Source organism: Vipera berus (genome assembly GCF_964194415.1).
Source record: "Vipera berus genome assembly, chromosome: 4".
Lineage (NCBI taxonomy): Eukaryota > Metazoa > Chordata > Lepidosauria > Squamata > Viperidae > Vipera > Vipera berus.
Window position 1 is genome coordinate 87,865,765 of NC_138206.1, and position 12,587 is coordinate 87,878,351.

A 12,587-nucleotide genomic window follows, 5' to 3' on the forward strand; every position below is an offset into this window, starting at 1 on the left:
AAGCTTATGACAGACCCCCCAAAAAACTTTGACCCAGTTCTAATGTTCTGACAATGGCCACCTATGTCACATGACTACATTTCAGCCATTTGGAAACAATAATTTAGGACAATTTGCAGTGTCCCATGGTCACATGACCATGATTTATGATGGTTCTTTTTTTCCAAAAACCAATATTTACTTCCATTTTTCAGTAGAAATGCCCTAAACATTGGGTTCACTTAACCACGGTGTTCATTTTACAACTACCACATATGCTTAATGAAACTGCAAAGAAGGTTGTAACATTGGGACCAATCACATGGTGACCCATTTTGTGACATTCACTTGACCGTAATGAGCAGACTCCATTATGGTCATAAGTCAAGGACTATCTGTATCAAGCAATAAGACTTACTTCATCCAGTTATACAGCCAACAAGCATGAAGGACTTGAAGTAGAGATAATTTCTGATAGAGCTGCTGGCATGAGATAAAAATGAAGGGTTGTACAGAGGACTTGTTAGAAGACCCTATGTGTGTGCACAGTCATCTATCGGGCTTCTGTTTTCTCCAGCACAGCTTTCATTACTAGTCAATACATGTATAAACATGGACAGCTTAAACAACTGTAATCCATAAACATAAGAGGATTGAAAGTCTTTCTCTATGTTGTGTTTTCCTGAGTTCTCCATTACTTCATAATATACTAAAATTCAAACATGCTACATTAGAGCAAGAACACCACTGATTGTGGTACCAAGCCATTTAACAATTTTACACAGCCTCACCTTTAACATTTAAATTGGTGGTACTTGTGCTGTTATATTTCTTTCCTGCATGAAGAATTGTTTTTACACCTGTATATTTTCCACCATCCTTTTCTGTTAATTGATCAATGTGCCATTCTTCTTCACCTCTCTTATTAATATTCTCTATGCAGTCCTATTTCAATGAAGATGTTTACAAAACAGCTTATTATAAGCATAAAATACACAGATTTTTAAAAGGGGACATATTGTAAGATAAAGCTGCCAATCCTATTGGAAAAAAATGTATCAACTGCTTTTTTTCTGATCACTTGGATAAACATGATTGCATCAGCTTTCATTTGTTATATTCGTTATATTCAAAAAATTATTCTGTCTACAGCTCTTGATCTGGGAATAAACCCCAAGGAGACAAATATGCATATATTTAGATGTTTAAATTAAATCCTCAGACTTAGTTGCTTAAAATAAATTATTTGTGTTAAATCCACTCCAGGAAAAAGCAAGAACCTTTGGAAAGAAAGAGTGCAATGCAGAAACAACCTGCTTATGTCAATATTCACTCTTTTTCAATGAAATATGTAGTTATTACTAGAATGTATTACCAACAGAAGTTTATATTATAAACCAGTATTCATAAAGTTAACAAATTAAACCATCTGTAAAATATTAATAAAATACTCCCCTTATACAAATTTCTGTTCAAGACATGTAAAGAAGGATTTATTAAAAAGAAATTATTTTTCAACAACAGATAAGTTGATTAGAAGTTGCTATCCAGATGTAGAAGACACTGGCAGTGAAGTTTTAAACTCTAATTAGCTTCAGACTAGGATCCTTGACGTATTTATTTCCACCATGCATGGAAACAAGGATATGAACTTTAGCTACATGGAGAGATTTTTGAATAAGTGTGTAACTCCTTGAATGAATAGTGGTTGACAAAAGTCCTCGCTTTGTACAGCAATTCTACAAGCACAGTGGAAATGTTTACATCTGGGAAGCTTCACCAGAATGAAAGGTTCATAAACCGCTATCCAAAAAATGCAACATTTAGTGTCTGGAAGATTCTACATATCTATCTCTATAGGTGATGGACTCTGTTGAACACCATTATGCTGTACTCATACTGGGTTTTCATTGAAGCCACCAGGATCACTAAACAAAGAGGAAGACAATGTTCTCTGCAACTCAGATGATCATTTGTATTTTTATTGTTACAGTGGATGAATGCAGTGGATGACAATTTCCACTGTGGTATATTATCTTCCTCTTCCTGACTCAATCTATAAACAAGAAATAGTTTTAAAAGTACCTTATACCACGTTATGTTAATAACATTTGTACTATCATTTGTATCACTGCATGTGAAAGAATAGCCTGTCTCAATTATTCCATCTCTTCCAGTAAGCAAATGCTCTTCAGTGAAACAATTGCTTTTATTTCTCTTGATGACATTTAATGACCATTCTTTGCAGGTTATCTTCCAGGTTCCATTTCTGCATGGGAACAAGAAATGTGACATTTAAAGCAGAATAGTTGTTTCAAGGAGGAGATATATATCCAACTTCTTCATATCATAAAAATAAACTTACAAAATCTATGTGAAGAAATTAAGGGTATAGATCTCAAAAGTTAAAGAATATGTCCTTATTTTTGTTATGTGGCCACACTTTTAAGTGCTTAAAACTTGGATAAACCCAGCTATTTCAAAGGCTGAACTAGACTGCCAATCACAGCTACTACCATGATTGGCAGTTACCACCAGGATCAATTCAGTGTCACTCAGAAGTCTGAAAAGTCAGACCAAATTAGCATCCATGTTAATACAAGTATAACTTCTTTTTTACGTCCTTCTCTTGTAATAATTTATAATCACAGTTTAGCTAGACAAATATATACATAAAGATGTATACTTATTCATTTTAAAATTGGGTTATGGATAATTCTTGTTTAATGACCATTGTTCAGTGACCATTCAAAGTTTTGATGATGCTGAATGAGTGGGAGTTATGACTGGTCATTATATTTGTAGCCATCACACATCCCTACATATGATCACAGTTCAGGAACTTGGTGACCAGCTCAGAATTATGAGGTCACTATATCCCACAGACACATGATCACCTTTACTGTGGACTCCAACAAGCAAAGTCAGTGGGGAAGCCAGCAGGAGATTGCAAATGGCAACAATGTGACATTGCACTTAACAATTCTGCAGGATTTATTTAACAATGGCAACCAGAAGTTCTAGAATTGCCATTTTAAGTCAGCACAGTCAACATGACATCATGCTTTATGACTGTGTTTTTGTTCCAAATTGCCACTGTTAAATGAGCACCTTTATCTTTTTCTAAAGAAAACAGTATTTACTTCTAATTAAATATGTTTAGTATCACAGCATAATATTCTTGAATACATGATTAAAACAGAAGAATGACATTTTTGGTGGATGTAAACCACATAGTGTTTGAAATGGGAGGAATAAGAGTATCATAGGTTAGACTACTATACAAAGCAGTTATAGATTTATTTTATCTGTTTTTTCCTCCATTTATTATTGGTATGCACACGTTGTTGTTTCATTCTTTTTAGAGGTCTATATAAATGATACTAAAAGGGACGCGGTGGCTCAGTGGGTTAGGACGCTGAGCTTGTCGATCAGAAGGTCGGCAGTTTGGCGGGTCGAATCCCGAGTGCCGCGTAACAGAGTGAGCTCCTGTTACTCGTCCCAGCTTCTGCCCACCTAGCAGTTCGAAAGCACGTAAAAATGCAAGTAGAAAAATAGGGACCACTCCGGTGGGAAGGTAACAGCGTTCCGTGCGCCTTTGGCGTCTAGTCATGCCGGCCACATGACCATGGAGACGTCCTCGGACAAACGCTGGCTCTTCGGCTATGAAACGGAGATGAGCACCGGCCCCTAGAGTCGGAAACGACTAGCATGCATGTGCGGGGGAACCTTTATAAATGATACTAATAAAAGTACAATGAACGGTGCTACATTTTATAAATATAAAAGACTATTATTTTCTCTGTTATCATTAAAAGAAAGAAAGGAAAGTATTTTTTTTCTATTTGGGGGCATACTCTGTTTCAAAACTGGAAAGAAACTATGTATTTAGTTTTGATTAGAGGCTTTAGAAAGATATATAATGCCAGATACCTTAAAATGGGGGTGGGGAGAGAATGTTTAGAGGACTTACTTTTTCTTGATTGTCAAAAGTTTGGGTTTGGTTTATCAGGAAAATAGAAGCAACTTAAGAAATTGGATGACTAGAGAAAATAATGTCTCCATTATAAAACAATTAATACACGTAAGAATATTTGGAAATTCCACTTTAAAACAAGGAAAGGTTGAATTCATCATTTTCTAAAATGCAATTGCTGAAATATTTATGTAGATCATAGCAGTGAAGTGCTTAAGTACCATTTAAGTGACAGACTTACTCATATTTTTTGTAACATTCTTCCTGTTGTGGACATGCTGAGAAAAATTTAATTTGCAATACCTTTCCTGTTATACACACACATTGAGGCTGAAAATTGTGCCATCGCCTTTGGAGCTAAGAAAATGGAACAAACAAACCACAATTTCTGAACCAACAGGGTTATTATATATCTGTGCTCTGCCACAGAATTTACTGATATCATATTCAAAGCTTGTTAATGTTTTAAAGTTTTAAAGACTAGTTGCACCAAGAAGATCATGATATCTAGAAAACCTTGGCTATCTTTCTTTTTCAGCAAATTCTAAAAGATTTTGGAAGCTCTATACTATTGTTTGGGTATAGGCAAGTGACTGAGAAAGAATGAATAAACTGAAATTTCACATAAAAACTCCTGTCAACCAAGTCAATCCTGGATAAAGTCATGTGAAAAGCTTAGATGAAGGGGCTTGTGTAATTAATGTTTCTCTTGGAAGGTTAGGAAGCACTAGTAGACTCCCAAAATACTTACCCCCAGGTTTCTCTGGAAATAAGTTGTCTATATCTTGGAGAAGGAAGATAAGACTTTAGGGATTTAATATTCAATGACTTCCCCTGTAGACTATCATTAAACACTCCAAGTGGGACTCTTTTGAAAATGCAAATATTTGACCACTCATTATCACTTCCCCAATTCAGATTTGGACACTATCTAAGGGACCTCTTGGACTTTCAGCTCCTGCTCCAATATACATCCACAGATCAGGACATCCAGATATAATTCAAAGTCCTGGCTATCACATTTAAAGTCATTTATGGCATAGGGCTGGCTATCTGAGGTATTGATTGTCTCCAGTCATCCCTGCCATCTGTTTTGATCCAGCAAGGTGGGCATATTCCAAATCCTTTCAGTTAAAGAATTTCATCTGGCAGGACACAGGAGAAGCAACTACTCTGCTGCAATTCCTGACTTCTGGAATTAGCTTCCTCCCATAGATTTTTGTGGTTCCCAAACTTATGTCACTTAGAAAACTGCTAGAGATATTATTATTCTCCCAGGCCTTGGTGACAGTTGATTTTAGAACCACTGTTTTCTTTTGTTTTGATTTTCTGGTCTTATTTGTTTTGCTTTTCAATTTTACTTTCCATACACTGGTTTTTTTAGTTGTAAATTGCCCAAGAGTCATTTAAGAATAGGGCAACCTAAAAATTCCCCTTCATGGATTACTGCCTTGTCGTGGCGAAGCGGCTTGCGTAATTCAATGAAGCTACGAGCTATGCCGTGCAGGGCCACCCAAGACGGACAGGTCATAGCAGAGAGTTCTGACAAAACGTGATCCACTGGAGAAGGAAATGGCACCCCACTCCAGTATCTTTGCCATGAAAACCCCATGGACAGTACCAAAAGGAAAAAAAGATATGATGCTGGAAGATGAGCCCCTCAGGACAGAAGGTGTCTAATATGTTACTGGGGAAGAGCAGAGGGCTAGTACTAGTAGTGCCAGAAAGAATGAAGTGAGTGGGCCAAAGCCGAAAGGACGCTCAGCTGTGGATGTGTCTGGTGGTGAAAGGAAAGTCCGATGCTGTAAAGATTTTTTCTCCATAGGAACCTGGAATGTAAGATCCATGAATCAAAGAAAGCTGGACGTGGTCAAACAAGAGATGACAAGATTGAACATTGACATCTTAGGAATCAGCAAACTAAAATGGACAGGAATTGGTGAATTTAATTCAGATGACCATCAAGTATACTACTGCAGGCAAGAATCCCTCAGAAGAAATGGAGTAGCCTTCATAGTCAATAAAAGAGTAGGAAAAGCAATACTGGGATACAATCCCCCAAATGACAGAATGATCTCAGTTTGAATCCAAGGCAAACCATTCAATATCACAGTAGTCCAAGTCTACGCCCCAACTACTGGTGTTGAAGAGGATGAAATTGACCAATTCTATGAAGCCCTACAGCACCTTATAGAACTAACACCAAAAAATGATGTCCTTATCATCATGGGGGATTGGAATGCTAAAGTAGGAAACCAAAAGATAATGGAATAACAGGCAAGTTTGGAGTACAAAATGAAGCAGGACACAGACTGATAGAATTTTCTCAAGAGAATACGATGGTCATAGCAAACACTCTTTTCCAACAACCCAAGAGACAACTCTACACATGGACATCACCAGATGGTCAACACAGAAATCAGATTGACTATGTGCTCTGCAGTCAAAGATGGAGAAGCTCTATACAGTCAGTAAAAACAAGACCAGGAGCTGACTATGGCTCAGACCATGAGCTTCTCATTGCAAAATTTAGGCTTAAGCTGAAGAAAGTAGGGAAAAGCACTAGGCCAATCAGGTATGAACTAAATCATATCCCTGACGAATATACAGTAGAGGTGACAAATAGATTTAAGGAATTAGATTTGATAGACAGAGTGCCTGAAGAACTATGGACAGAAGTTCGTAACATTGTACAAGAAGTAGCAACTAAAACCATCCCAAAGAAAAAAAATGCAAGAAAGCAAAATGGCTGTCTGAGGAAGCTTTGCAAATAGCTGAGGACAGGAGGGAAGTGAAAGGCAAGTGAAAGAAAGATACACCCAATTGAATGCAGAATTCCAGAGAACAGCTAGAAGAGATAAGAATGCCTTCTTAAATGAACAGTGCAAAGAAATAGAAGAAAACAATAGAATAGGCAGGAGTGCAGATCTCTTTAGGAAAATTGGAGAGATGAAGGGAATGTTTCATGCAGAAATGGGCATGAAAAAGGACCAAAATGGCAGGGACCTAACAGAGGCAGAAGAGATTAAGAAGAGGTGGCAAAATTACACAGAACTATACAAGAACGAGCTTAACGTCCCAAATAACCACGATGAGGTGGTCACTGACCTCGAGCCAGACATCCTAGAATGTGAAGTGAAGTGGGCCTTAGAAAAGCTGAGCAACAACAAAGCTAGTGGAGGTGACAGTATTCCAGCTGTGCTATTCAAAATCTTAAAAGACGATGCAGTTTGTGTTACACTCAATTTGCCAGCAAATTTGGAAAACTCAACAGTGGCCACAGGCTTGGAAAAGATCAGTTTACATTCCAATTCCAAAGAAAGGCAGTGCCAAAGAATGTTCAAACTAACGCACCATTGCACTCATTTCACATGCTAGTAAAGTTATGCTTAAAATCCTACAAGATAAACTCCAGCAGTATATGGATCGAGAACTACCAGAAGTACAGGCAGGATTTCGAAGAGGCAGAGGAAGTAGAGATCAAATTGCCAACATAGGCTGCATCATGGAGAAAGCTAGGGAGTTCCAGAAAAACATCTACTTCTGCTTCATTGACTATGCTAAAGCTTTTGATTGTGTGGATCACAACAAACTGTGGCAAGTTCTTAAAGAGATGGGAGTACCAGACCATTTTATTTGTCTCTTGAGAAACCTACATGTGGGTCAAGAAGCAACAGTGAGAACTGGACATGAAACCACTGACGTTCAAAATTGGGAAAGGAGTCCGGCAAGCCTGTATACTGTCACTCTGCCTATTTAACTTATATGCAGAGCACATCATGAGAAAGGCAGGGCTAGATGAATCAAAAGATGGAATTAAGATTGCTGGGAGAAATATCAACAACCTAAGACATGCAGATGATACCACTCTAATGGCAGAAAGTAAAGAGGAACTAAAGAGCCTCTTGTTGAGAGTGAAGAAGGAGAGTGCAAACGTTGGGTTGAAACTAAACATTAAGAAAACCAAGATCATGGCATCTGGCCCTCTCAATTCCTGGCAAATAGATGGGGAAGAAATGGAGATAGTGACATATTTTATTTTCCTGGGTTCCAAGATCACCGCAGACGGGGACTGTAGCCAAGAAATTAAAAGACGCTTGCTCCTCGGGAGGAAAGCCATGGCAAACCTAGACAGCATACTAAAAAGCAGAGACATCACCCTGCCAACAAAAGTGCGTATAGTCAAGGCTATGGTCTTCCCAGTTGCAATGTATGGCTGTGAAAGTTGGACCATAAGAAAGGCCGAGCGCCAAAGAATTGAAGCCTTTGAACTATGGTGCTGGAGAAGACTCCTGCGAGTCCCTGCTTGGACTGCAAGGCGATCAAACCGGTCAGTCCTAGAGGAGATCAACCCTGACTGCTTTTTAGAAGGCCAGATCCTGAAGCTAAAACTCAAATACTTTGGCCACCTAATGAGAAGGAAGAACTCACTGGAGAAGAGCTTAATGCTGGGAAAGGTTGAGGGCAAGAGAAGAAGGGGACGACAGAGAATGAGGTGGCTGGATGGAGTCACTGAAGCAGTAGGCGTGAGCCTAGATGGACTCCAGAAGATGGTAGAGGACAGGAAGGCCTGGAGGAACGTTGTCCATGGGGTCGCAATGGGTCAGACACGACTTCGCAACTAACAACAACAAATCTAAAAATTAAATTAAATTAATACTGTAAGCTGAGTGTTGGGACACAATGTAGCAGCTAAGATTCTAACAGGAATGTCTTTTGCAGATCATATTACACTGATCTTGAAAAGAAGATCATTGATACTGAGTTGGAAAGTGGACACAAATCAAAGAATTGCTTTTGACCTAAAACCTAAACACTTGGAGATACACTAGCGCAAGGATTGGTCCTCTTTTCTCATAATTTACAGTGCTTATTAAATGTCCTGTTATATGTCCACTCATTTAGTGACTTTGATGGGTTGGGTTTTGAAATACAGTCCTTTACAGTAATAGCAAACTAACTCTGAAAAATTACTCCAAAGGGACATGGACTTGCCGCTTACATGTAATATATGAACAGGATAATTTTGTAATAATGAAATTTTAATATGTGTAAACACTTTGTCATACTTTAACTTTAAATGCTACAAATGCTGAATGGATTTCTTGCTTTTACATCACTGTTGAGGAGTAAATGATGACTAAATTTACCTTGGGAACATGAAGAATTCTTACCATAGCAAAAGAGATGGTTTATTACAAATTATTAAACTGGGTAAATGAATATTATTTAAATGTAACATCTGGAACAAAATATATACTTTATAAAGGAATGCTTTACCATGAAGAATTTATATCTTTTATAGTGCATATAGCTAACATGTTATTTTTTAAAAAATGAATACATTATTTCAGAAGTTTACTTAGGATAAAATGCCTTTTTGATTCAGGAAGCTTCTACTGTTATCTAAAGAAGGATGTTTGATTTCCATATTAAGTTTATTTTATAGGGTGGATTTTCTTTTTTCTGGTTCATGGATGGCAAGTTTTACTGTTGCAAACTTTTCCCCAGTAGTTATATTGGAATTGTTGCATAGGTGGGACAACATTAATGTTCAACTGTCTTGGAACATATGGGGTTCTCCTTCCATTTGTTTTATTTACTGGAGTTTGATCCTTCTGATAATGCTACATTAATATCAAACTCAAACTTGGTAACAACAAGACAACCTTTTTTTTTGAGAATCTATGTAGCATGTGAAGCCTATACCTTAAATAGCCTTAAACTGTAATTGTTTTGTTGTTATTTGAGGAATTGGAACATAAATATTTGCCCTCACATGCAAAATAGAAATATATTCCACTAACAATCTTTTAATATGGGTCAACACTCGAAACTCCCTCCAGTAATAAGTGATTTACCATTTAATTTTCAGATTAATAAAATAAATTCTTAAACAGTTGTAGAAAAGATTAAATCAGTTATTCAAATGAACATGTTGCCCTGGTTGACATCTGACTTTGTGAAAAATCTCATTTCTACCTTTCTCATCAACCAGAGTTTAGTCACAAGCTGACTTCTTTACCACAATTCTGCTGCTACCCAGGTATTCAGCCATGTGACCATCAGAGGACACCTAGCTGCCATTTTAGAGACTTCTCCCCTTGCTTGGCTAACTGGTGCCCATTTTTCAGTTAACTGGCCATGAATTTAGGGAGGTGACATCCAGGAAACTGAGAATGGACCATAAGGTTGGAGAACAGAGACAAATATGAATATAACTTCCTTTTTAAACACATAGTCATATCTATGTATATAGTGCACCTACTTGAGACAGCATTGATAGATTCCAGTATCATTCAGTAAAATTGGCCAAAATTGCAAATTAGACCCATTCAAATCAATTCTGCTGTCTCCATGAATTAGCATTTCTTCTCCTTTTTTTTCCTTTATACCAATAGATAACTTGTCCTTCGTGCTGTGGTTTCTTAGGGCAGCAAAAAGAAAAATATTCTTCTTCTAGCACATTAATAGGTGAGTGCCTTTTGCAAAGATTTCCTTCAGAAAATGAAAACATATAGAAAATAGAAAGAATATTTGCTATTAGAAATATGATAACTTGGGGTAGTATAGTGCATCTTTATAGCACAACTCGTTGATGGCAGCTTTTCTTTGGTTAAAAAAGTTGTTTGTACTGTATATATGCTAGAAAGAAAAGTATAAAGTGGCAACATTTCTCATTTTGACTTCCTGTCCTATTTCCATCACATCTTGTGATGTGATGCTAACAAAAGCTTAACATTTTAATAACATGTGTTACACAGAGAAATTGCTATCAGATACCTTCTGATTGTGCTTTCCATTCACAAATACAACAGTATTTCTCAACCTTCTCAGTCTTGGCCAACTTGAAGAGATGTGGACTTCAATTCCCAGAACTTCCCCAAGGTGCTAGGGAATTCTGGCAATTGAAGTCCACACCTCTTCAAGTTGCCAAGGTTAATAAACATGGTCTTCAACATTTAGAACTTTAGAACATTTAGAATTCCAGAATCACCAGCTAACAAAGCTGTTTGTTTGTTTTTATTGGGGTCAACTCTGGAAGCCTGGGGACATATTTTTGAACAGTTGGTGCCAAAAACCCAAGAAGCAACTGAGTGATCCAAGGCCTGTCCTAATTTTACACATGTTGCAGCTGCCATTTTGACTTTTTAAAATCTTTATCCTGCCCATCTTCCAAATCCCCTAGAAGGCCCAGGGCTTTTTTTTTCATAGAACGCTCAGAACGGAGTTCCGGCACCTTTTTTGGATGGAACCTTGTAAGGTAGGCAAGGCGGGTTATATGACATGTGTGAGTTCCAGCACCTTTTTCTTTTACAAAAAAAGCACTGAGAAGGCCTATTATATTCATACTATTTATTGGCATCTTTCAAGGTACCTCATGAATATTTCATGATTCTGAAACAGAATACTAAACCTTAAAAGGATTTATGCATTTAAGCATTTGTGTCACAAAATCTTGCAGACCACTGGTACGGGAGGAAGGAGAAATAGATCTTATTGATAATGATGCCACAACAACAAGCGAACTTTGGTTCATGTTATATTCTTGCCTTAATATAATTAAGAAAAGAGGATAATGATGAATTTCTGTATTTTAAAGTGTATAGTGTCACAATGGTACACATTTACATTCTCTAGCATACATACTTATGGAAAAATGCTATAAGACAGAGGTCCACAACCTTTTGGGCACCAGGGACTGGTTCCATGGAGAAAGTTTTTTCTGTGGACCGGAGATTGTGTGGTTTTGTATCCCATGTATAGGACTTTGCTTTTCTGTGTGGACCAGTTGCTGGCATGCTGCGGCCCGGCACTGGGCCATGGACCAGGGGTTGGGGACCCCTGCTATAAGATATTGTGATTCGAGTAGGGAAGAAATGTTGTTTGTCTTAAATGACTCAAATCTTTGATGATATGGCAGTGACATTTTTCATTAGTATTAGATCATTTCCATTCCTTGGAAATATTTAAATGCTTAACCTCCAATCACTTTTATTTATTATCCTGCTGTATGGTGCATTTTTACATGAAGTTCACAACAGATTATGATGAAACGAAAACATACAACTTCACAACTCCCAGCTTATCTTGCCCGATCAAACATGCCTTTCTCAAATGTTACCCATAACAACGTTCCGTGGTTTCGATGTTTATGTATCATCTGTGTATGATATCCAGCATTCAGTAGCATAAACAGTCTTAAAACAATCAACCCAAAATGGCATGTTTTAAGATAAACGAGAGAAAGCAAAAAGAGTTATACTTACCTGAGCTGATAAAGCTAAGAATCAGTGTTAGTAGAACTGCCAGATTTTCAGAACACATTTTAAAATTAGTTTATCTTTAGTTTCTCCTCTAGAGCAAAAACAACAACAGAGTTTTAAATTCTTTTTAAATGTAATTCTAATAGTATAATTCACTAGTCTTTGCTATGGAGTTTTGAATAAGACACACATGAAAATTAAGTCTGAATATAAGATTTGAACTAGGAATCCAACTTAAGAAAAGAAAGTGAACATTTGCATAACAGATGTGGTGAGCCATTCTTCTAGTAAAGCTCATTCTTATAAACGTGGTTACCCACAGGCTAAAAAGTCAACATTCAAAAAAGTCAAGATGGTGAATGATA

At 37.2% G+C, this 12,587-nt stretch overlaps 1 protein-coding gene across 1 annotated transcript in view; it reads right to left on the bottom strand.

The window, feature by feature from the left end:
* The window catches only part of LOC308668115 (interleukin-18 receptor 1-like), a 36,669-nt gene that overhangs the window by 13,360 nt on the left and 10,722 nt on the right, over positions 1–12,587 (bottom strand). The window contains 5 exon segments of the mRNA XM_081327773.1: positions 771–924; positions 2,065–2,248; positions 10,224–10,345; positions 10,350–10,453; positions 12,226–12,313. Of these exon segments, the coding sequence (XP_081183899.1) occupies positions 771–924; positions 2,065–2,248; positions 10,224–10,345; positions 10,350–10,453; positions 12,226–12,283 (622 nt within the window). The 5' untranslated portion in view covers positions 12,284–12,313.